Consider the following 26,572-nt stretch of genomic DNA (forward strand, 5'->3'; position numbering starts at 1 on the left):
CATAATGAACATGTTTGAATCCACAGATTGGTTCCTATACAGGCAGTATGGGGATGCTTCATCAAAGGGAGAGATTTAGGAACGGTGTAAAACTATAAGCAAGTACTAGATTTTATAGAGGTGCAAACCTATAACTATTAACACCCATATGTGGGTGCCCCACCCTCGCTCTCCTCAGACTACCACTGTACCACGCACTGTAATCACACAGGTTGGCGAACCGGGTGAACTACTTTCAATTTTTGTTTGAAGTTCTTTCCTTGTTTGTTTTTTTTTTTTGTCTCACCCAAGGTTTAGAGTGTTGTAACTACTGCTAAGAGCGTTACATGACTTGTACCCTGCAACTCTGCTATACCCTGACTGTTACGAATGCTATTGGCTTTAATCTGTTGTTGTTACTGTTCTTTCAAAAAAACACTATAAAACAGAATAAAAAAGAAAAAAAATCATTACAAGTCCTTGTCCACAACTAAATGACGACATACACTTTTTGTATCTGTTTAGTTATTAGGATAATTTTTTCATGTCATACAGCCAGTTGGCTGCTTCTGCAGTGACGCACAATCTCATAAAATTATGTATTTATGTCATTAATGCTGTAATTTGTTTTACTAGACCGCAATCTCTTTCTTGAAACTACCTGCAGGGTTCATCCACATGAGTTATTTTAAAAATAAAAAACTTTAAAAAAGCCCTTATTCTATTCTGTACAGAAGAACTTATCTGATTGTCTTGGTTTTTATTCACTTTTGCTACCATTATTTAGTCACTTGACTGCAAGAAGGTACATAACTGCTCTACTTTAACATTAGCTTTGTGTGTGTGTCATTACCCCCTTCCCCCCTCCCCCCTCCCCATATATTACAAACATTTATGTGTTCAAACAAATAGGAGAAACCTGTTTTACAGAATCCCTATAAAATGATATGTTACTCGGAAATGTGCTGATGTGTTCAAGCTGTTCTCATTGCGTTATATGTATATTTTGAACATAATGCTTTTTTTACAATTATTTGTTTGTGTTTCAAAATATAATCTGTAAGCATGAATAAACAATCTCTATTGACCTGGCGTAAAGTGGTAGCCCTGGTTAACTGAGCCATATCCAGACATGAAGATTAATGAAAGATCATCATTGTCTGAAACACTTGCATTAAAATAGAGGGTACTCCTTTCCCCCCCATGTTTCTGCTCTTCTGTTTTCAGTCCTCTTTGGAATCTTTGGTATCAGGTGGTGTCTTTATCTTCACCCCTCTGCTGCTTGGCTGCTCCCTTTTTTATGCTGTTTTAATTGTATCTCTTTGTAAAAATAGGAATCAGACCTTTCTCCAACAAATGTTATGTTTTTTCATGGCAATAGGATTAGTGGAATATCCAAAAATTGTAAAAGGGGAAAACATCACAAACGTCAAGTCAAACTAGTGAACAACAAAAGAGGACATTTTGCAATAGACTATAGTGGTTTCATGCTTTATATAACTTGTTCCATGTAGAACTGGTGGCGTTTCCCGGAAACAGAATGTGTACAGCAAAATAAAATGGGAAAGGAGAATATATTTTGTGCAAACATATCCAGCCCTATATATGTGATGTACAATAACTAAACATTAACCTTTGTCCTGAACAGTTTTTTAAATGAATAAGGAAAAGATACTGTACAACACTATGGCAAAGTACTGTACCTGGGACATTTTTTTGGCATTGTAAATTCCAGATAGGTGTAAAAGTGGGATTTGACTGTCATATTGTGAACTTGTCAAGGCATCCGTTAACCAGTGCTCTGGCCTAGATTTAGTAATTAAGTCCAATGTATTTTAGTACATGAAAAAACAGTCAATATCCTCCATCAACGTCAATCCACCAGACTCCACATCCAAGCAGAAACAGAAGATACACTCCCTTTATAGCCCTCTTATGGCCTGTAATACCCAATGCTCCTAGACCCTGCTAACCCTTCTAAAACAAATACTGAAACAATTCTCTGACAAGGCTTTAATGTGAATTTAGATTGCAAGCTTGCAAGTGTCATGGTGAGTATACTCTGTTACTGGAAGTGCATAAGGTCTTCAGTATTTAATGGAGTATATGACTTCACAAAAAGGACTCCATGACCTGGTTACATCTGTGTAATACCCTGCCCTTCCTTTACAAATAATTTGAGTTTTTCTTACATTTCACATTGTTGCGCTACAAAGTCTGAGCTGTCCATGTTCCCTCAAACCACCTCCAAAAGGCCTAAATTAAAATCTGTCTGGAAAGTGTTAGTAATATTAGAGCGATGTACTGTTGTGTATGGAAAGAGCTTAGCCAAGCATGTGGAATAGAAAGGGTGACTCATGATTCTTTCATTATGAGGTTTTCTGACTGATCATCATGAGTTTTGCATTGAACGTTTTGTATTTCTTTTTGCTTAATTTGATTTGAGATCAGTTTTCATGGCAGCTTTGCATTCATCTTGTTTACTTCCCCAATAGAATAGTGGTCACAGTGCTCTTGTAACACCTACATACCTTCTGTAGACAGCAATCTACACATATTCATTGTTCAGCTCTAGTTTACAAAATATTGACCAATTTTGTATATGGGTGAATGCGATCTGGTATCTTCTATCTCCTTAGATCAGTTGGATCCCACTATTAGGCCCACACACTTTATAAGATTCAGGCAATCCACTGTTTGTTTTGTGGTTTAGGCTTCAGTATCTCACATTGATATCACTGGATTGCACAATGGATGTAACCTGCAGCTTGTTCTAGAGAACTGGAAATTGAGGTGACACCCACCAGATTTTATTTTTGCTATTTAATATGCAAACAAAAATCACAATAAGTGCATGAGCGTACAGACACTTCACATGCAGAGGAGCTACTTAAACTGCCTACTGGAATTTCAGTATGTTTATGAAGTTGAAAGACCATTCCTGATAAAAAATTTGAGTATAGTCTCCATTAAACTACATTAGTGTATCACCATTTATGCCATTTACCCACTGGCATTAAAATGCATACTTTTACTAGACTTTTTGCCAGCGATTGACACCAGTAAAGGCATGCATATGGGTATGGAACCTATTTCTGCCAATGACCTCATACCCACTTCAACCTACACTTGTGATTGGGAGCCTGGCAGCATAGCAATATCTTTATTTATTTCTTTTTACACCTTGCTTGCTCTACACTGCAAATTAATCCAGGAGTATCCTTGGAGTGACCTCCATCACTGGCAATGCCTTAAGACTAATGAGAATAATCTACTGAGAACCGGCTAATAGGGTGGGTACATTGAAAGAAGGAACAGTAACCTTCCTGGTGCACGACAAAGTCAAATGAAATAAGAGTCTGTCAATCCCACATAATAAATTTATTCATAAAACCCATTGCATTTCCCTGCATAGTGAAACTTATGTAGCCACACCTGTCCTGATGCAGACATTTGGCCAGAGAAGGGAGTGATCATTGTTTCTTTTGTTACAGTAGTGATTTAAGTGCAAATCCATCTGACTTTAACCTCCAATAAACAGAGTAGATAAGGGATTTATTGTAGCGTGAAGCATGTGTTGGCTAGGTAACCTAATGAATTATTTACATGAAGGGAAGTTTCACTTTAGTGATGAGGGGGGGTGTGTGTGTGTGTGTGTGTGTGTGTGTGTGTATATATGTATATGTGTGTGTGTGTGTGTATATATATATATATATATATATATATATATATATATATATATATATATATATATATATATATATATATATATATATAAATTTATTATGAATTCTATGCTTAGGGTAATAATGTTATATGAAGGTAATTGATCAGCAGCAGACATAGGTGCTCAGAGATTTGAAAACATTTTATAGTAGTCTTAACATTGGTGATTTGGGAACAAATGAAGCCTTGTTGATTTGTGACAGACTGACCTTGCTAAAACCTAGAAGATTATACACCGATCTGCCACAACATTGAACCCACCTGCCTAATATTGTGTAGGTCCCCCTCATGCCACCAAAAACAGCTATTACCCATCGAGGCATGGACTCCATAAGACCCCTGAAGATGTTGGTGGCAGATCCTTTAAGTCCTGTAAGCTGGAAGGTGGGGCATCCATGGTACGGACTTGTTTTTCCAGCACATTCCATAGATGCTGGATCGGATTGAGTTCTGGGGAATTTGGGGGCCAAGTCAAAAACTTTAACTCTTTGTCACACTCCTCAAACCATTCCTGAATCTGAAAGTTTTGCAGTGTGGCAGTGTGCATTATCCTGCTGAAAGAGGCCAGTGCCATGAGGGAATTGTTGCCATGAAGGGGTGTGCTTGGTCTGCCGCAAAGTTTAAGTAGGTTGTACATGTCAAAGTTGAAATGTATTTCATATGCAATATCTGTAACGATTTTACCAACGAGTGAAAGTCCCAATGAGCATGCATATTTATGTGTACTGTACACACCTAAAGAATTTACCTTCAGATCTGTGATCTTCATCTGCCATAACAATCTGCTGAAAAGATCGGGGGTTGGGGGGGGGTATATTTACTAAACTATGGGTTTGAAAATGTGGAGATGTTGCCTATAGCACCCATTCAGATTCTAGCTGTCATATTGTACAGTGTTAATGATAACTAGAATCTGATTGGTTGCTATAGGCAACACCTCCAATTTTTAAAAACCCATAGCTTAGTAAATATACCCCCGGTACTTTGCCTATACGGCTGGTTGTGAGTGCCTACACACTTATACAATTGCTTGACATCTTTCTGTGATTGTGATTTTTAGGAAGCTTAAAAAAACAAATTAAATGATACGTTGTGCTTTGGTACGATAAAACATGATCGTGAGAGCGTGCGTATATCTTAAACAGTTGTTTATCCTGTGATCTGTACGATAGTTTCATCAGTGTATCCAGCTTAAGTCAGATTCAGAGCAACCAGCTGGGGGCTGCAGATGAAGTCTTGCGAGAGCCACCTCTGGTGTGGACGGAAAAGAGAGGGAGAGTACAAATAGTGTATTAAGTTTGTGCGACAAGTAAATCGCTGGTTCAATCTGCTTACATTAGAAATAATTAGTAAGGATCTCTTAATGGTAATACATTCAAGTGTGTACTTCTGTGTAGACTGTAGAAAGCCAACTAATAGGGTAGTAAGTTTAAATATACTTTATAAAATTGAATTCTTATAAGTCTGTGGCAAATATATCAAACTTCAAGGTTTTCTTCTTCTCCCCTGATTGGCTGAGCTGTAACAGTGTCTGTGTCGTGCAGAGGAGATCACATGATGCAGAAGTCATCTGCTCTCTATCAGTCTCAAATGAGATGGGGAGCGGCCTACTGTCGTTCAATCCTCCCTTGTCTGTGCCTGGCTAGGAGCCACCAAAAAGATTTGGCTACCACTTTCCTGCCTAGTGATTTGTCCCCCACATCCCTTTTTTTCTTTTTTCTCTTCCGTCTCCTTTTCCAATTAGAATGGTCACTTACATATATGTAGCTAATAGATGTAATTAGCTTGTACTGGAAAATATACTTTAAAGGAGGTCATACCCCTGATGACGTTACAAGGTCAGTCTTTCCAGCAGTTACTATGCCAAGCGGATGCTCCCAGTTACATTAGTGTGTACTGGGAGCAAAATATTGCCATCTAACTTAGGAGATATCTACATATACTTCAGTTATGTTTTAACTTAATGTAAAATAACGAAAGTAAATGTTTAAACTCACTGCCATATCTGTTGCCTTTCTGGCATTCTCCACTATCCACTGGAGTACACACTGGGAGTTTTTCCAATTCAGACGTACTTACCTAAGATCTTACCTGATCTTACAGGTCCGCAGCACTGTACAGAGAGTGTAGGACGAAACAGAACATGGCAAACAGGGCAATACAAAGAAAGTGCAATTATATTCTCAACCCGGCTGAGAACAGGTACATCGGGCAAAGAGGTATAAGTGCATTCCAGAACAATTAGAATCTAGAAAAAGGGAAGGAGGAGGGATGGAGAGTGAACTAAAGCACACTGAACGTGTTCTCAGGTGTGTGGGGGCGCAACTCACAGGATCAGAGCCATTGATGGAGATGCGAAGGCAGGGGAGAAGATGAGATCAAGGGCAGTGGCCTAGTGTCCAGGTGCAAGACTGAGGCTAGGGTGCTGGAGGCAGAGGTCACAAGAGGAGGAGGACAATAGGAATAGAGGGCCCTTGCTCGCGGGAGCTTACAATGAACAAGAGCAGAGGAAGAGAAAGGGTGAGGTGTACTATGATTGGTGAAGAAAGATCATGAAGAGGCCAGTTGAGGAGGTTAGACAGAGGAAGGGTAGGCTTGAGGGATTATTTGAAGATTTGCAGGCTAGGGGATTGAACAAAGTAGATCATTCCAGAGAAAGGGTGCAGCACAGGAGAAATCTAGAAAGTGGGAGTAAGACATGGTAACCAGATGGGAGGTTAGTCAGCGGTCGTTGGCTGACCACAGGGGGAAAGAGGGCGTATGAATGGAGAGGAGGTTGGAGACGTAAGGATCAGTGGAGTTAGAGAGGGCTTTGTAGGAGAGGGAGAAGTGTTTGAAGAAGATTCTACAGTCTAGGGAGAGCCAGTGGAGTGCTTGATAGAAAGGAGAGGCAGCTGTAGACCAGCGAGAGAGGAAGATTAGTCTTGCTTCAGTATTGAGTATGGACAATGATTTATTCAGTAATGGAGGTCACAAATTATTGTTACACATCAATCATGAAATAGAAAAGAAAGATCTGCACATACAAAAGTTCCCATACCATATTCACTGACCAAGTCTGCACAAAATTTTAAAATATAAAATTGTAGTTGCTGTGAAGCCGAGAGAAACCTTTTCTTCCTCTGTCGATCATATTAGGCCAAAATAGGCTGTTTTGCAGTTTATTAAGGTCAAACTGCCTTTCTCGTATACTTTGTTTTGTTTTTTCTCTCTGCTGTATACCTGTGAATAAAATTGTCTCATAAATAAATGTAATTCTTTTAAGTTTAGCATTCCTTTAAAGATGAACTACTATCAATCTGAGAATTTGTTGTGCAATATTTCATTTTGTTTGAAACTAATTATATAAGACCTAAAACTCTCTGGTGCCTTGAATAAGGTCTTTTTGGGTATGAAATGTAGCAGCTGTCTCAGGCCAATATCTTATTTCAGTTGTCATTTGCAAATTTTGTAGAGGGTGGGGGGGGGGGGGGATGTGTTTTGGATTAATAAGACCCATCAAGTCTGTGATCTTCCAAATAGTGAACTTTGTTTATTTACTACTTTTAGAGTCTTAGACATTGCATTTAATTATGAAGGAAAAAATATATTTTTTAGTATTAGAAAAGATTTGTCTCGGAAATCCTTTTTGTGCCGTTTCCTTGAATTATTTGTTTAACAAGTCAATTATATTTATCAAGTGAAGGTTTATACTGAGCTTACTGTAAATCTATTGAAAATAGTTGATGAGTGAATCATAAGTGTCTGTGTGATATTCCAGTAAGGAATGAATGTTTGCACTCCCTAAGTCGATAAAATGCCTTGCCAGCTCAATAGAAGCAGAAACCATGAGAGAGTGTCGCCACAATACAACAATGCAGCACTGTGACACAATTTTGCATTAGTATTATACATAGTCTTCTAAGAAAGTAAGCGTTTTTCTGTGTATTGTTTTTCTTATTCCCCCATCCTTAACTGTTTCACTGTAAAGAGCTGTTGCCTAGGACAGGTCAATTTGCACATTTTCTTTTTTCCTGTTAAGTAACACTGATGCCCTATCTGTTTGCTTGTTCAGGCTTGTCTTAAGGAATTCAAGTTGACTTTAGTCCACAAGAGAATTTATTAAGCATGTTGGGCCTTGTTTAATAAATCATGTTCCGATACTCCATTGCTTTTCGTTAATATAGAATTCCTTCCCCGATATTAAATAGTTTTGTTTATAAGTGTTGATGCTGAACACTATGAAAGTTATTTAAAAATTTGAAGGGACTGCACCTGAAAGTAAGGCACACTGCAGATTTCAACTTTACAATATACCACTATCACCTGAAAAGTACATTAATAGTAGGATGTGGTACATCTTATTTCTTATGCTTAAGTTTGTGCCACCGGTAGATCAGATTGTATTGGTAAAACGCAATTCATAGAAACACGTTTAAAAACCCATCATCAATAAAGCCTTGCTTTCCATGCATTTTTGCCAGTTTCCCCATTTCATAGGTGTGATCAAGCTCTGAAACTCTGGCTTCACACTACAACTCTGCGTGTAATAGCATGGTGGATTACTTAACAGTCAGAGCATGGTTGGTTATTTGTTTTCACTTTAAGTTGTTGTATTTTTCCATTCCATGCTTCCTGACAAGAGCCTATCTACAGCTTTGGACAGGAAGTAGAGCGTTCAAAGAGCCCTCCCCAGACAAAACTTCTCAGTAGTTTTCTTGTTCCTGTCTCCACTGGAGGGTTGTAGGGAGTCTGTGTACGATTTAGGTTTTACCACTGTGTCCTAGCTGGATCCCCATAAATATTTGGAACAAATTCTCCATCTGGGTCAACTATTCCTCAGTTATGGTAGTTGAAGAAACCCAATAAGCTTCATCCAACACCATGGTTTTCCATAAAGTTGCATTTGTAGAGAGTGGCAAAAAGTGGCTGGCCTTTATCCTGAGCTATGTGGGCTGTGAGAGAATTGGTAACATGAGCCTTGTTGGTTCTGGATAATACGAACCCTGCACAGTAAAATGTGGCTTCATTCCACAAGGTGCGTATGTTCTTAGGATGTTTGTGAGGTGAACTGATCGGGTGTGACTGTGGGTTGTTCATTGAGACATATCCCAAGCCTAGCAAGAATTTGTACTTCTTGGCTAACATCACTGGTGGTGTGTGAGCTTGGGATGGTGCTTGGAAAAGTACAGCACTTCTTAAATTTGTTTGAGACTTTTTTCCTGTGCAAACTCTTGGGAGAAATCAGGCACAATCTATTGAGGCATATTTCAAGGCTTCCAGCAAGACAATGTTTTTGCTATATGTATGATATATTTTATTAGGAGGTGTCTTTTTCAGCTTAGTCTAGGTCAGATGTGTTCAAACTCAGTCCTCAAGAGCTGCCAACAGTTCATGTTTTCAGGATTTCTTTAGTCATGCACAGGTGCGTTAATTTATTTGGCTGGGACAGTAATTATCCCACCTGTTTCTACAAACAAAAATCTTGAAAACATGAACTGTTGGTAGCTCTTGAGGACTGAGTTTGGACACCTCTGGTCTAAAGAATGACTGTTCATGTGGCTCTTCCCCCTGTTGCTCTCTTAACAAACATAAGAAAAAAAAATTGACAACTTCTAGTGGGTACAAAAGAGTCTGAATTACCAGGTTATCCAAGCTTGATAGCTAAAGTTCTCCTTCTGGATTAAACTTCGAAACCCACAATCTCTAGTTGTTGATATATTTTTCTTCTTTTTGTCTGTGAACTGATTCTCTAGGGAAGTGTAGATGTGCTTAGTTTATATTTCCTTTCTCAGGGACCATGTAGCCTTGTCATAAGCAGGTTGCAGGGTTGTTTGGCCAGCACTTGTGCCTTTGGTAGATACAATAAACGGGTTATCTAGATTGATTTGTACTGTGCTTTTGCAGTGTTCTCTACGCTATATCCTCACCCAAATCTATCAATGTTGTTATATTGCTGGTGCTGTCAGGGAGGATGAAATGGAAGTGTAGAATTCATTTACTTGTAATTCCATTTCCAGGAATCCTCCATGACAACATCATATATTTACATCCTTCCCCTAATTTTAAATCTAAGCTTTATTACCATACCTGAGGTTGTTCTTTGAAAATACACAGAGGAAGTGTATTGGGGGAGGGCTTTTTGAACTCGCAACATCAATAAGTAGGCAGGATGTCTCATTATTGGTGCGATCACGGAGGATTCCTGGACAAATGGTTACCATGAAGTATAATCACACCAGGTGTGTCCACTCGTCTGCAGTGAGCATTCCTCACCCTCTTTTATGCACGTTACTATTACTATTCACAGCCCTGCCCGCCCCCTGCGCTCGGCCAATGACCGTCGCCTCTCCTCCACTCTGATCACCTCTTCCCACTCCAGAATACAAGACTTCTCCCGTGCTGCCCCCCTTCACTGGAACGGCCTCCCTCGCTCCATCCGTCTTTCTCCCAATTTGTCCTCCTTCAAGAAGGCACTCAAAACTTACCTGTTCCTAAAAGCCTACCAACCTTACACCTAACCCCCTCATCTCATCTCCGCCTGCTCTCCTCCTCTCTCCTCCCAGCCCCCCTGTTCTCTCCCCAATTCTTCAACTTGCTCCCTGTGTGCCTGTGTTCTGTCTACCCTCCCTTAGGATGTAAGCTCATTTGAGCAGGGCCCTCTTCCCTTTGTTCTCCATACCTGTTCTTCTGCTCCGTGTTTACTGCATTAGCCTGCCTGGAGTCTATGAAGTTTTGGTATTTTTTGTTTACTGTGTGTAATGTTTCACCTTGGTTAGTCTACTGTTTGTGCTGTGTACGGCGCTGCGGAACTCTTGTGGCGCCTAACAAATAAAGGATGATGATAATAATAATAATGGGGTTCTATAATTTATGTAATATAAGTCCTGTCTTCTGTTTTTCGCTGAACTTTGTCTAAAAATCATAAAAATAAATTATGTAGGAGTTTGTTCTTTTGCAGAAAGTATCTGTAGGGAACATGTTTCAATTATTTGTATTTTTAGTGTCCATTGTTATATTTATTTGTTTAAAATATTCTAAGGTTAATCCTTGTTTTTTGTCATTCTCGTTAGTCCTTTTTCTCAACTTGACTTAATAAACCTTGTTAAATTAGTTGGTAATAATGAATTGACTTAAAAACTTGATCTTTAATTTTTCTTGCCTTTGTATTAAAAAATACAAAACTTGTATGTCATCATTGACATTATTACAGTGCATCCCTGGCTTAAAAATGAATACCAAAGTGTGGTGTGAAATTCAGAGTTTGTTTAGCTAGACCTCGCATATCCTCAGTCTGATTATGGACTGTATTTTGCCCCAGCGAGTTGGTGTGTAGTTAATGTTGAAGTTGATCATCTTATTATGGTAACTAGAAACAAGGTATTGAAACATGGATGTTTTTCCCACTTGGATTATTAAGTGCAGCTTTTCAGTAACTGCTGTTTGGGTTTGTTTTTGCAGATGACCATAGTCGTGTCAAGCTTCAAAATGTGGAAAATGATTACATCAATGCCAGTCTTGTTGTGGTTGAAGAAGCCCAAAGAAATTACATTCTTACACAAGTAAGTGTATTAGACAGAAAGCTTTGCTTTGGTGATACTAATGTTGGGTCTTGCTACATTGACTTCCACACTCCCAAGGCTGTCTAAGAGTACAAAATTTCATGGGGATAAAGCTTCCTAAAGAACGAATATCTGAAGTTTTTTGGTTAATTAAGAATGGTAATGTTAATGAGATTTTAGAATTATTTTTGTATTTATTAATATAGTAGAAAAATGTTCCAGAAACAAATGTGGGTTTGCAAATGGGGTTTCTGAGGCTCAAGTGGATTTAGTTAGAAGGTTCTTCTCTCGCACAAACAAATTCAAGCTTTCAGCGACAGATAAGATAAATACACTTGTGCATTGAAAGATAACTCCCTTCCTTAATAGGGCGTAACTAACACACACAATTACATAGCAACGTGGTTCAATAGTGTTTTGAAATTTAGAGGTGTGATTTGTAAGAGAATTTTAGTGGCATCCTATTGCAGTTGCAGGAGGGTTAGTGAGCGGTAGGCTTTATTATCTGACATGTAAATGTTTATCAGACCATAACACAGGTAGAATGGAGCAATCACTGTTTAAGATGGAATGTGATGAGTACATTAGTTTTTGACTAACACAGTGGATCCCAAACTTTTTCAGTTCAAGGCACCCTTAGGGTATCCATATTTTTTTCAAGGCACCCCTAAGCCAAAATAATTACCAAGTAGTCCCCCACCGTGCTTACAACTGGCCCTGGCCAAGGCACCCCTGTGAGATCGCCTAGGCACACAGTTTGGGAACCATTGGACTAACATATTTTGGCATTTGCAACCAGGTAACACACCTAACACTTGCATAGAAGGACATAGAATACAAGAACAAGATGAGCCCGTAGGCTGCATACTCTGTGTTGTCTAACTACTAAATTATACAATAGGACGTGATTATTGAAATGTTTTAAAACCTATCTTTTTCAAGAAAGATTGGCTAAGGGTTGATTAATAGAAAATTGTATTAGGCACTAGATCTTTATTAAAACAAATTTAAAAAAAGGAAAAGCTCTAGTGACAAAATTAGAGTGATAAATTCCAGTAAACAGACATTAAGCAATAGATCCTCCCAGGAATTTGCTGGATAAGTAATTGTGCATATGTGCAATGCCACTTATTATAGAAGAACTCATTCTCCCCATCTAGGAATGAAATACTTAACTGAAATTGTTACATTTTATTGTTAGAGTACATGTGTGGTCTGTTCAACAATGCTATTTCTGTTGATAGATTTGGGAATCCTGGTTCCGATGCACTAAATCTATTATGCCTAGATTGATCTAGGCAGATAATAAAATATGGACATCTGTTATCTCCACTTTTATACCATGTTAACTTCATGTTTCCCTACCCCTTCTGTTATCCTGTTTTCCTTTATATTACTTAAGAGAATCTAGCAGTGTTAGTGCATATAACCAGGAGGTGCTTAATCAGACGTTCTGCCTAATATTTGCTCCATATTATAGTTTTTTACTTGTTTACTAAACTTACAGAATTATTTTTAATTGACAATTCACCGTAAACATAGTATGTACCATAACTGCTAAAGTAAATTTAAAACATAATTAAGATTATTTTGTTTTTAAGGGTTAAAAATTTGCATTACAACATTCAAAATTATTTTTAGTACGGAGTAAGATTTAAATTACAATCCTTTCTGGGTTATGTTGTCGTTTTTAAATTGAGCTTCACATTATTCAAAACTGCATGTGTTCTAGTGATAATACGCATTGCTTTGTAACTGTACAAATCTTGAAATGTTGTGAAGGCTACATAGACCCTGCCCTTTGTAATACATTTATATTTATGCAGGGTTTAGTTAAGTATATAAACCACATTGTGTGCTTCTATAGTGTGCGTTCTACACGCTTTGTGACAGTGTCCAATTTTTTTTTTTTTTTTTTTTTTAAACGAACATGTCTGGCTTGAACAAGAAACCTTCCTGCTTTGTCAAATACATGTTGAATGCATATGTAAAGGCTTCTTAGCCGCATCTTATTGCCTTTTACAGTGTGCTCTCATTGAGACTTAGGGCCTGATTCATTAGGGATCTTAACTTGAGAAACTTCTTATTTCAGTCTCCTGTACAAAACCATGTTACAATGCAAGGGGTGAAAATTAGTATTCTGTTTTGCACATAAGTTAAATACTGACTGTTTTTTCATGTAGCACACAAATACTTGATAGCTTATTTGTACACTGAAATTTACAGTTGATATTTGTGTGCTATATGAAAAAACAGCCAGTATTTAACTTATGTGCAAAACAGAATACTAATTTGCACCCCTTGCATTGTAACATGGTTTTGTCCAGGAGACTGAAATAAGAAGTTTCTCAAGTTAAGATCCTTAATGAATCAGGCCCTTAGTTTTTAATTGCGTTGATGTGCTGAAATGGACCTAGAAGCGTTAAAAACACACTGGCACACCACACGCATTAAATGCTCATAAAAAGGCAAACATGCATCACATTTCGTGCATTGATTTTAATGTTTTGCATCTGTTTACATGCGCTCAACTTAAGATAGCAATTCATCCTCATTGCAGAATTGTTAAGCTACTGTGTACGTAGCGTAAGACAGGCGTTTTAATTTTTTTTATTTACTTTATTTTCTCATGTTGGTCATTTAGAAATGTATATTGTTAAGTATTTGTAATTTGATTCTCTTTGCAGGAAATCTAGTTTAGTGTTAATATTGATATTTTTATAATGCTTTGTTAAAATATTTCAGGAACTTGTCAGAACTTTGTAAACTTGAGACAAGGTTTAGAGCGTCTATCAATAACATATGCTTTTTTTTTTTTTTTTTTTTTTTTTTACTGGATCTATTTCTATTGCAGGTTTGCTGACCTTTTTAAGAAGATTTCTACAAAAACATAGTGTTTAATATTAATGTTCTAAAATGCACTTATCAGAGGCTGTGTATTACCAAGCCGAATAATACGTATGAAATATATTGAGTCATTGCAGGGGGTTAGGGTGAATAGTTCAATAGAATTGCAGCCTGTATCCTCTAACAGTAAACTAAACTATGCCTTGAACATTCTAAGAAACAACAAATTGAACTTTTGCTTTATAGAAAACTGTAAAATAGCAACCGTTGGCCAGATGTGTTTTTTTTCTTTCCTATTTGTGATGCTACAGTCTGTCACATGATGTATATTTACAGTAATTAGTACAGTGGTTGATGTGATATGCCACGTGCTTAGAAATGTTTCTTTCAGATGCAGGTCAAGCTGGATGCTGTAGACAGATTGATAGACTCCATGAAATGTTGGTATAAAGACTTCCATCTAATTCTGGCAAGCTAAAGTTAACATCAGAGGAATTCCCTATTTAGGGAATTTTTTGCATCGTAGCAGAAAATTAGTATCCTCTGTCTATATTTGTGGAGCCTATTTTATATAGTCGCAACTTTAAGTTTGGTTCATTTGGAATAGTGACTAACCTTTATTTGTTCACTTTTATTTCTTCCGGACAGGGCCCCCTTACCAATACCTGCTGTCATTTCTGGTTAATGGTCTGGCAGCAGAAAAGTAAAGCAATTGTCATGCTTAACCGAATCATAGAGAAGGATGCGGTGAGTGTGCAGCTTGGTGTGTATTTCTCAGAAATGAAGTCATATGTTCTAACAGATGCAATCAGTTTCACATCTCCATCTGCTGTCTCTGTTGTAGCAGTATTTCCTGGCCTTAGTTTGTGTCACAAATTTCACACTCTGCTGTTTTGCCTCGTATTTAGAATATTTTGGAAATGAGCACAAATTAATTAACTAACGTAGTGCCTGACCGGATTCTAAAGGTATGTAGAGAGAAGTTCAGTGGTAGACGGTCTTAATGTGGTTTTCACATTGTATGATTGAACAAATCTGTTACAGTAAGTTAAGTAATGCCTTAAAGTAGATGTTCACCCATACTAGCTGTTTGACAGTTAACCCTTTTCCGTCCCCCGCCCAACTAGTGGAGCAGCGGTTTAAGACCACTGCCAGTCAGGAGATAACCTCAAGTGACTCTGCAGGGCCTTTTTCTCTTGTGGCTGGCAAGATGTTTGAATTTCATAGCTGCTGACACCTCTTGTGCCAATAGCGCTGATAGGATGTCTATTCAGCCGCCCTCAACACAAATTATCAAGAGCCGTGAAATTCGATATTCTCGTTGCAGGAAACTGATCCTTGTACGGGTACCTGTGGGTGTTTAAACCCTTTCCATTCTGTTTGGGAAAGTGCGCTTTACAGTTAAATCTTCAATAAGATTTGAGATCACCATTGACTATTTTAGTAGACCCTCACAGGCTTCTAAGATACAGAGGCCACATTTTTCAAGAAAGATTTAGCTAAAACCTGCTAAATTTTTCATTGGTTAATTTCTAGGGTAATGTTTCCATTTGTTGATACAGGTGAAATGTGCACAGTATTGGCCTACGCCAGAGGAAGAAATACTTCTCTTCAAGGAAACCGGACTCTGTGTGAAACTGTTGTCTGAAGATATTAAATCTAACTACACAATTCGGGTGTTAAAGTTACAAAATATCAATGTAAGTTCTTGTGACCTCGCGCTACTAACTTTTCTATAGAATATTAAAACAATGTGTACTATTTACTGTTGTTTCTCCATAGGAGCACTAGTAAACTCATAACATTCCAGTGTTCAGCATATTATAATATGCTTTATGCTTCAGACCGCAGAAACCAGAGAAATTTTCCATTTCCATTATACCACGTGGCCAGATTTTGGAGTGCCAGAATCACCAGGCTCATTCCTAGACTTCTTATTTGAAGTACGCGACTCTGGTTCCCTTGATCGTGAATATGGGCCCTCCGTTGTACATTGCAGTGCGGGGATTGGACGTTCCGGGACATTTTCTTTGGTTGACACCTGTCTTATCCTGGTATGTATTTTTTTTTATATTTTTTATTTTTTTTAGTATGTTTTTAGGTTTATTTGTTTGATTTTTGTTGTGTGTATGTGCGCACATGTACCATGAACACCATTGTTTTTTTAAGTGTTCCACAGTGTAATGTATGACAATTACCCAAATTCCTCTAGATCTGACAAACGGCTCATAAAACATATTATTTTAGGTAATTTTTGTACTTGAGCATGCATTTATGTGAGTGAACTTTGACCTCTTTACTGTGCTACAGATATGGAAGACTTTGTAGCCTCTTAAAGCCACATATTGCCCAGAAATAATATACTAGATTAGTATATAGCCTTTATGTGTACATAGGGTTGGCTTTGTATGTGTGCATTCTGTGTGATGATTTCACGTGTGCTGTCCTTACAGCTACAAGCCAAGCTCCATCTATTCTGGGTTTGGTAGGTGCAAAACCTATATTTATTCTGCTGGCCAGGAGCAGAGGAGAGTTGAGGCCAATCTAAACTGCCAGGCTCTGTGTTTACTCTATCATTTTTGCGCCTTAGATGGTGCAGTTATCAGTTATTTTGATGGTAAATGTTGATTTATTTTTTTTATTTAGAATTAAATGTATGTGCAAGGTTTGGTGTATAAATAAATGGACCTGTACAACTGTAAATTTAAAGGGCAACTAACACCAGCCCATCACAAACGACTTATGCCAACACCAGTCATACAAGTATACAGGACAATGATTAAGGTGGAAAGGTATAGCTAAAGGGAAAGAATTGACACTGGAACTAAAGATGGGCAGATTGAAGCAGAAATAGAAACCGTTGTGTATTTGGAAAGCTCTGTGGATGTGAATTTGTTCTTAGAATTTTCATCTTTCCTGTTAGATTGAAAAGAGGGAAGATCCTTCTACGGTGGACATTAAAAAAGTGTTGCTGGATATGAGACAATACCGAATGGGACTAATTCAGACACCAGGTCAACTGAGATTCTCCTACATGGCTGTAATAGAGGGATCCAAGTCTATAATAGGAGGCTCCAGTCTACAGGTTATTATGTTTTTATGCTACTGATGTTTGAGAAGCAGTATTTTGTGTTCAAATCGGGTTATACTGACGTTTTTACTCTAGAAAATATGTATTTTTTTTGTATGTTTTCCTTGATAACTTAAAGTGCCACTAATGTTTAAAAGTAATGTGTTTTTTGGGGGTCTTCCCTGTTCCAGGCTTGGGGTTAGGGTAGTCTGAATGTATAAGCAAATATTCAACGGTATTCCCAACACGTGTAGGAACTGTTTGGCTTTTTAATATAACAGTCACGAGAGACAAACCCAAAACTGAAATAAATAAAATCTATCTCCTATCTCTCTGTCTCGTATCTTTCTGTCTGTAACTAATTAAAATATACAGAAACAGCTGATGAGGGTGAATAACGGCTCCGCTTGTCACATCATAGACTGTAAAGGAAAATGATTTAAGTATAGTGGTACTAAGTCTCCATATTGTTCAAAATATAGCCTACCAACTAGCTGCTCAAATTCTCCAACTTGTTAGCCCTTCACTGATAATGGTACATTTGCATGTAATAGATTTGTAAAAAGGGAGTCCAACATCTTACCACTGGTCATGGCAGAAAGCCACAATCCAGACAAGGCTCTTTGGCCGGTAGAGGAATCCATTCTACTAGCAATAGTTTATACAGAATAGCTGCCTTGTGGTGTTGGAGGATCATTAATGAGCTCTTGAGGTATCCAGGTCTGGAATGTTGCCTCATGTTGCTGCCATTTTATTTGTGAGCTCTTGTGGGCTTCAGTTTCTGGAGATCTCTGTGAAGAGTTCTGTCACTCAGTCAGACACACCAGAAAGGTGAAAGAGATTGTGTCTTCTAGGAGAAAAGTTCTCCAACTCTTTCTCTCCTTTTTCTTGGAGTTAATGTCTCATAAGCGCCATCTGAATGGATCACCCCTCTCTTTTCAGAAGTGGATATAGCCAGTAAGACTGGTTGAAGGCTGGTCTGATGGTACTATTGAGGTGGACACCTGTGGCATCAGAATTGTCTTCCTGTGTCACGTCAGTTTTGTACTTTGGTCAATTTGCACTTGTAAATGTGCTTTCCTGTATAAGTTGTGTCAATTGAAAGTATATAGGCTAAAACCTGATCAGAAAATGGGCTTGGAACTCGCTTAAATACATCCTCCCTTAACAACAACAAATCTTGTTTTTGCATTGGAGGAGAAATGGGGGTTGGAGAATGAGCCGCTTTCCTGGTGGATCAGGTATTCAGCAAGGAATGCCTGACCTGGCTGTACCTCCAATAGGAACACAACATTTTACACTCGCCACTACTGTGGCTCTATAAATCATGCTCTTACCCCTACAAACAAGTATGATAGAGGACAAAGTACAGCATTTGATAGTCTGCATTTTCTGCAGTTTCAGTAGTCGCTTCCTATTTCTGAAGCCATTCACTTCGAAATAAATTATCGCTGGAGTGGTGTAATTACTGTTTACTTTTTAATTTTTTATTGTTGTCATTTATTTCTTTTGCGTTCCATGTAACTGTCACTGCTTAAATATGCACTTGTACTCTGTGTACCTTGTGTTGCCTTTGTCTTGTATGTGGTTCATTTTTTGATCAGTCTTTTGTTGTTTTTTATTTAAGAAAAAGTAAAGTAGCAACGTGGAATGAAATGTTTCTGTGTGTTTTAACCTCCGTGCCATTGCTTTAACTTACAGAATCAGTGTAAGGGACTTTGCAAAGAAGAACAGCATCTCAAAACAGACGGCAAACAGGCTGGTGAAAGGTACAATGGAAAAAGACTCTCTACAGAAGAACAAGAGAAAAGTGAGAAGAATTCAGATTTGTATAATAAACAACAAGAAGCTGATGGAGAAACACAAAGGTAAATCAATGTGGTTGCCAACAGCTTGTAATGTATTTAGTCCTTTAAAGTTGAACAGCTGAAATCTAGAAAGCACATTGGCGGGGCGCGGGGGGGATTCAGTTCTGAGCGAAGTCCCATAGTAGGCTCACTTGATGTGCGCCAGTACTCATATCTAAGACATCACTGATTTTGCTCGTACCATATGCTGAACTATCCTTTATTTGTATTGCAGTACACGGAAAAGGGCCCGAGACTTTAGAAAAGCCAACACTGCACATAAAGTGCAGCAGATGAAGCAAAAGATGACTGAAGTGGAACGAAAAAGAAAAAGGTGGTTATTCTGGGAACCTTTTCTCATTCCAGTTGGGTTGGCTTCAGTCGTAATAGCGGGAGTTTATTTCTGTTGGAAAATCTATTCTCCCTGACTTTCCAAATATTATGGTGCTTGTCTGGGTGTGTGTCTCAACACCCTAACATATAAACCCTGGGTGCTGTGACTGGTGCAGACCTAAGCCTGAGGTATGGTGTGTGCTTTCAAATGGATACAATCTGTGTCTGATGTCTTAAGCCATCTCAGGACCTTTGGGGTCATTATGTTCCTAACTGAAGCTGCTACTGTTTTGTATTGACGAAAACAAATTGTATGTTTTATGTCTTTCTTTTGTTGTTTTGCATAATATCACCAAATGTTGTTGTGAAGATATTTGATTGTTGCAATGTTAAACTGTAAGGGTTGGTTAACTGTAGCTTCTGTGTAGGCTACTCCATGGGATCATCCATAGAGCTGTGACTTCTAATAAGGTAGTTCCTGTCCTATTGTAGCTTTTTTAAGGTGTTGATATTTGCAAAGAAAATATCCTTAAAGTCTCTCTTCGGCACTACATCAAATATGTGCCAGTTTTTCCAGAGACCTCAACAATATACATTTTAATTGACAGTTTCACATTTTGCTACCTGGTTTTAGAAAGAATAAATAAAATTAAAAAAAGAGCGCTCAATGTTATATGCAAAACTGGCTGTTATTATTAATGTACTTCCCAATAACACATCTGTCAGTGTGCCAGCCATGCACGAATACCCATCTTACTACAATCTAGTTGTGGGTATGACCCAGTCAGGTGAATGGGTAGATGATGATATTTGGCTGTATAGCAGGCAATACTTTAAATCTATTTAAAATAATGTTTCCTTATGATTTACATGTGGCTACATTTAAAAGACTAGTGTTTGCGCTCCGTGTATGGATCACGTGTGTAAAGCACTTGCATAACTTAAGATCTTCCAAATGCATACATGTTAGGTGGTATTTTTGATTAATTTCTGTGTTTCCCATGGGGTTTTTTTTTTATTCTAAAATCACACAGATTTTTATTAAGGTTTTTATGATAAACTAAACAACGCTAAAACTACACCCAGGCAGGGGCAATAAAACATGTCATGTCAGCCAATTCTATACAGTAATACAATTGGTGAACAAGGAAGAAGAATATCCGGATAAATGAGAATAATCAGAAATAACATACAATACAAAACGGATCAGATAAACATAAAATATAGACAGTGCAATATAGAATGCAAACACTCTAGAACCACAAGAAAAACAAATTGTGAGCAGAGTGTGGCTGGGTGTCTACCCGGAATACACCGCTACGACCAGTCCAATTCCCGCAACTCCTCTAGGACAAAGGGAGATTTCCTCCGCCTGCACCAAATTTTCTCAGATCTGTCCACCATATTTTGGCTCATGACATAAATCTTTCATGTCCAAGATTAACTTTTAACCAGGCTAATTCAGTCATTCAGTCAGTCGCTCAGGTGAAATCCTTAGAAATAAGGACTTTGGCTAACATGAGCAAGGTAGAAATTAATTGTCTAATGAGTTTGTGCATTTTCCCTGCCAGGTTGGGACCCAAAAGGCACATTCCGGGACTAATGGGGGGCACCCCCACTTCCAATTGTACTATAGTGTCTGTTTCCCATGTTTAAATGGGAAAGGGCAGTATGGATTTTTTAATTATTTTCCAAGAGGTTTCCATGCATCATAGTCAATCCGCTAAGTGCGAACAAGCCATAAGTGCTCATTCATACATTTTATGATTGTCATGTACATTGTAAATTTCAAGTGGTTTGTCTGCATAACAATCTGGTGAAAACGTGATGTCGGGTAAAACAAGTGAAAACCAGTAGGTCAGTGGACGTGCACATTCATATACAGCATGTAACATATTCTAAGCATATATAAATGCATGCAGAACACATCACATTTGCATGAACACGGTATCTGTTTTGGTGAGCTTACCGCATTCTCTGTACATGTTAAATAAATGAATCAGAAATGCAATGTGAACAAACGCATAGTGGTAAACTTTACATATATTTAGCATTTTACAAACTGACTGGCTGGATTCACACTATATATTTTTATAAATATTTTTTTATGGTCTTAGAAGTGTAGTAGTGTGCTGTCATATTCAGAAAAAAATAAGTTTGTTTGTGAATTTATCATTTTTAAATCTTAGCAAGAGAAGCGCTTACATGCAATAAACAGCTTTTCAAAAGTTTTTTTTTTTTTTTTTTAAAGCTTAATTTGTCACGTTCAAAGAAGAAACTCAAGAATAAGAATACAAAAACACAATTATTATTGTGCAAATTGATTCCGTCCTACTTTTAAGACTGCTTTTACACTCTTCATTCCCCCCCCTCATTTATTTCTTTCTAAATACAGCAGCCACTTTTGTGAATTCGGCTTCACTACCCTCATGCTATGTAAGCCAACCTGCCAGTGCTTCTTTTCTCATTTAAAAGGATTAGTCACGACAACTGTTGTTTTTTATTTTGATAATTTGTGCCCTATATAAATCACACCCCTCTTGCTACTGATTTGCGAATTAGATGAGTGAATAGAAGGTGGAAATAGAACAGAATTGGCCGTAAATAAGAGTGGAGGACTTTTTAAGTTAAAATTAATTTAAATGTGATGACTTTTTGATAATAAACATGGTAAACTTTAGTGTAAATAATTTAAAACTCATTCTATGTGTCTCTTCCTCCCCCCCCCCCCCGTCTTTCACACAACCCCCCTCCCCTGCTCGCTCACTCCCTCTCTCCAGCCCCCCCACATTTGCACGCACCCTCTAGTGTTGCATGATGTTGTTTGGGCCATATATGTTGTAGGTCATTGCCTTCAGCTATGAGTGCATTTCAAGTCTCCTTCCTTCTTTATCCTGTTCATAGCTCAAGACTTTTACATTGCTAGTTATTAGTTTGTGTCACTACACCTGCTTGTATGGCACTGGCTGGGGGCCTAAAACTCCACCCTATTGGACAGCGTTGATTTCTGATTGTTTCAAGTGGGTCTCTTACAGTAGGAGAATGCCTTGACGTTTAAAATGCACAGAGTACGGTGGAGACAAGACTGCCCATAGCCAACTGTAACTCTCTTGAATTCACTGGCTCCAAGCACTGAAAACACAAGCGGACAAGCTTGCGTAGAGTATCTATTGACCCAAAATAGGGTTTCTACACTTGGGGTACTCAGTACTACCAGCAGGTCATATTCTGAGGATTGTCTTAATCATAGTAAAAGTAATTTAATCTACTTGACTGTCTGGTATTATCCTACCTGAAACTTTCAAAACATGACTAGTTGCAGGCACTTGAGGACTGGAGATGAGAAACACTGAGCTAAAGGTCACTGGTTGGGCTTTTGGGTTCTAAGCGAGGGGTACACAACCTCTTTTGGTCCAAGGTCCACATTGTAATAATGTATAACTTTGAAGGGACCACAATGAAACTTAACTTGAATAAATAGCTAAAATACATAGAATATTCCCCACTAAAGAGAAATCTCTTTGCAGTTGCACCATGCTTCCCAGCATACAGAAGGGTTTGCTGCTGGAGGTGAAGTGACTTTCTTCTACACCAGTCCTGTACCACATCACTATACATTCACCACCACACCCCCCCTCCACACAACTTTGTAGTAACACATCTCCCATCTTTGTAGTAATATTTCTTCCATATTTCTCTCCTAACATATATCTGCTGCATATCGTCTATCTGTCCCATGAGGAGACTCGGGCAGCGAAACTTGGTCTCATTCTCTCAAGCCTAAGCACCGCAGTAGTGTAATGGCAGTTAGTGCAGCTCATTGTCTGACCTCGTTGATGGATAGCCGGTGCTCACTGTAGCGCTGCAGCGGTGGGCATCCCCACCACCACATTAGGATTCTGTATGATACAGCACAGGACAGAAATACAAGTTGACCAGGAAAAGAACTACTACAGTGGTATTTGTTCTGCAGGATGCAAAAGAAACGACATTGCAGGGTTTGAGGGGAAAAAAAATAAAGTGTTAAATTCGGTCTCCAAAACACTTTTTTGGTCAGCCATAATGTGACCTGAACCAAATACATCACTGAGGCACAAACTGTGTCCTTCAGTGAGTTAATAGACTGTATGATCCTAAATCATGGTTCACTTTGTTTGCGATATCTCTACACTACTGGAGATTAATTATCCTTAGTGTTACTTAGTCTGTACTCTTATATACCTGGTATTGGCAATATATGCAGCATACCCAAGGATTATGGGGGTTTTTTTTGTGTCGTCATTGCATATTTTTTCTTTTATATTCATTTCAATTGCTGGAGGAAGTTGATTTGTTTTAAATTTTGTATTTTAACGATTTCATAATCCTTGAAAGGCTAAACAGATCAAGACTGATATCTTTGTAGGATTTATGTTGGTTTTTTGTTTTTTTTTAAATTCTGCTGTTCTGCATCCTGATTATGTGTAGCTTTGGAAATGATATAAAAAGCAATGTATCATTTTGACTGTTCTTCTGATGTACATACTGTATTAACACTAAGGATTCTCCAATGATCTATTTACCACTGGCTTACTTGTTTCTTGTGGCCAGCAGCACAAACCTATTCCTCAAACTACAGACCACCCTAAGATATTTTCATGTCACGATGAAACACATCTGAAAATGTGTGGTTTTTTTTTTTGCCATAACCTCCTTCCTGTAAAGTTAATGGGGGGAAAAAATACTTAAGAAGTGCAGCCATCACCTTAACAGAACAGAGAAAGCAATTTTCTGAGCTAAACTAATATTGATCTCAAACTATCTAGGCATTGGTAACGTTTCAATGCGCTGCATTCTCATGAATGCTACATGTTGGTCGTCTACCTATAGAATATGGTTTAATCAACCCAGAGGCTTGTTTGTAGTATGTATTAGTGCAAACCCTTTATCATTGACTAGATAAACAATCCCTCTGTTGTCAGACCCACCAACAGGGTATCTAGCAGAGGCAGAATGACCTACATTTTTAGTATAAGGAATATGTAGTGTGTATGTCCCTTTGACACAGAACTTTAGATGTTTGAGGCGATTCCCTTCGGACCAAAGTTTTTATGCTACTTCGCTATTAACCGATGTTTGCATAGTGCAGCTAATAGCTGGACGGCCTCTGCATCTTATATTGTATGGCTCTATTAACATGTATGATCACTTCCCAGCATAGAGCCCCCTAAAAGATAAACATGTTAAAAAAAAAAACAAAAAAAAAAACTTATATAAGCATTGCTTCATTTGACTGTAAATAGTTAGTCTTGCTAGACATTCGCTTTTATGCTTTATTTTCCGTTGAGTCACAGATTATTTGGTACGTACTGTACAGTTTGTTTTGAATAGTGGGTAGCTATAAATAATATATTTACTTTGATTCATGAGGCCCAACCGGGAATGAGATCATTTCCATTCATGAAAATGGCTGTAGTGACGGCAGAACCTGCAGATGGACCACACTGACTGTGACCAATTTCACGAATAGGATTAAAAAGGAGGATCCATTGTTTTAATAACTTTATCTAGTGATAGTGTTTGGCACCTTTTGCAAAACGGCATCTGCCTTTGGAACGAACTATAATATGTTACCTGGCAATAGACCTGAAAGTCTTCCTCTGTTAGGTTTGGTTCATGTTATACTTTTTCACCCTATTTTGTATTCGAAATATAATAAATTGCTTACAAGCACATGATCTGTCTGTGTCTTTTGTTCTTGGTTAAATTGGTACTAGGTTTCAGGTGACTCCCCTCCAGGAATCCATAGTTTTGGGAATGAGGGTGAACAGAAGGTGAGGAGCTTGTTCTCTTCCTGTCCTGGAAGCACAGCTGACTGTTCTAGTTTTTCTTATTGTGACTCTCAATCTATGGTGCTAAACAAAGGAAATCTTATGGTGTATGTGATGAGAACAGCAGCTGACACATGATATAAGCCAGAGAGTGAACACAAGGATCCCTGGAAGAGAGCGTTCTAGTACCCAGAAACGCTTTTTCCTACAATAGTAGAAGGTGCTTTCGGAATAAAAAATAAAATTAGACTACAAAAAAGGGTCTATACTAGTTCAGCTTTAAATATGGAAACATTAAAAAGAACTTGGCACTACACTTGCTGTTTATAGGTAGGTTACAACTATGTGTATATGTGTTTTTAGCGCATTATAATAACAAATGCACATAAAGTTGTCCTATTTGATAAATCCCTATTAAATCAGGTGTTCTAAAGGTCGGGAATCATCCAGCATTCACCAGATCTGCAAAATGTTCAAATCTCTCCCACAAAATAAATCCCTCAATCAGCATTTGGCTGCAAAATGTTTCACGTTTCAAATGCAGAATTTGGCCTTAAGTATTTCTAATCTTACAAAACCACAGAAAGATTGACAGTCATTGTCCCAGCCCTACTCATTCTGTGAAATGCACACTTACAAATACATTGCAGAATGGCAAAGCAAAAGTGGATTAAGAGGATTGTATCGCTGGAACTTTACTCCTTTGTGACATTGCCTGTACATCTGCAAAACATGTATTGCATGAAATGCTGCCACAATATCATTAATATCTCTCCCACATATTAAATCCAAATCTCAAATGCGTGTTGTACACAAAAATACCCATGTGTTTTGTTCACTTACATACATGATATAAGAATTACAAGGGCATGGATTTTTTTATTTTTTTTATGGTGTCAACAATTAATCATCTTGTCATGTAAATAAGTGTTTTCATTCCTTTTTATGATTACAAAGGAGGATGTTGTGTTTTATTTTGCCAGTTTAAGCTTTTATTTTCTCGCATGTTACTGAACTAGTCATTTTTGTTTTGCATTGTGTCATAGGCCAAGGCTCCTCGACACCTAAACCTCCACGGCTTGTGACTATTCTACAGCAAATATACTGCGAAACCATTGACATGCAAAGCAAGACATGAAACCCTCTTCAGGAGCAAATGTGAGGTTTATTAATGAGATGACCTCATGGTGTTATCTGTTTACCACGTAAACTACTCCATCCAGGGGGTGAAGAACATCACCAGCATGAATCTTTGCAGAACAAGTTCACTTCATGTTTTGTCGGGTGTTTTCTAATGCATGTACTTTAGAAATATATGTAAGATACCTTAGGGAAGTACTTTGTATCATTCTGCCAGTCACATTGTATTTTTATACTTTTTTTGGCAGCATTAAATATTTTCTTTTTTTCTTTTTTAAA

At 38.0% G+C, this 26,572-nt stretch overlaps 1 protein-coding gene across 1 annotated transcript in view; it reads left to right on the plus strand.

Annotated features, from left to right (window-relative positions):
- Positions 1 to 26,572, plus strand: part of PTPN2 (protein tyrosine phosphatase non-receptor type 2) — a 40,188-nt gene extending 13,616 nt beyond the window's left edge. The window contains exons 3-10 of the mRNA XM_075213265.1: positions 11,146 to 11,246; positions 14,742 to 14,840; positions 15,656 to 15,793; positions 15,938 to 16,147; positions 17,017 to 17,178; positions 18,865 to 19,031; positions 19,246 to 19,344; positions 26,200 to 26,572. Coding sequence (XP_075069366.1) covers positions 11,146 to 11,246; positions 14,742 to 14,840; positions 15,656 to 15,793; positions 15,938 to 16,147; positions 17,017 to 17,178; positions 18,865 to 19,031; positions 19,246 to 19,344; positions 26,200 to 26,221 — 998 coding nt within the window. The 3' untranslated portion in view covers positions 26,222 to 26,572. The remainder of the gene's footprint in view (positions 1 to 11,145; positions 11,247 to 14,741; positions 14,841 to 15,655; positions 15,794 to 15,937; positions 16,148 to 17,016; positions 17,179 to 18,864; positions 19,032 to 19,245; positions 19,345 to 26,199) is intronic.

Source organism: Mixophyes fleayi, chromosome 5 (assembly GCF_038048845.1).
Source record: "Mixophyes fleayi isolate aMixFle1 chromosome 5, aMixFle1.hap1, whole genome shotgun sequence".
NCBI lineage: Eukaryota > Metazoa > Chordata > Amphibia > Anura > Limnodynastidae > Mixophyes > Mixophyes fleayi.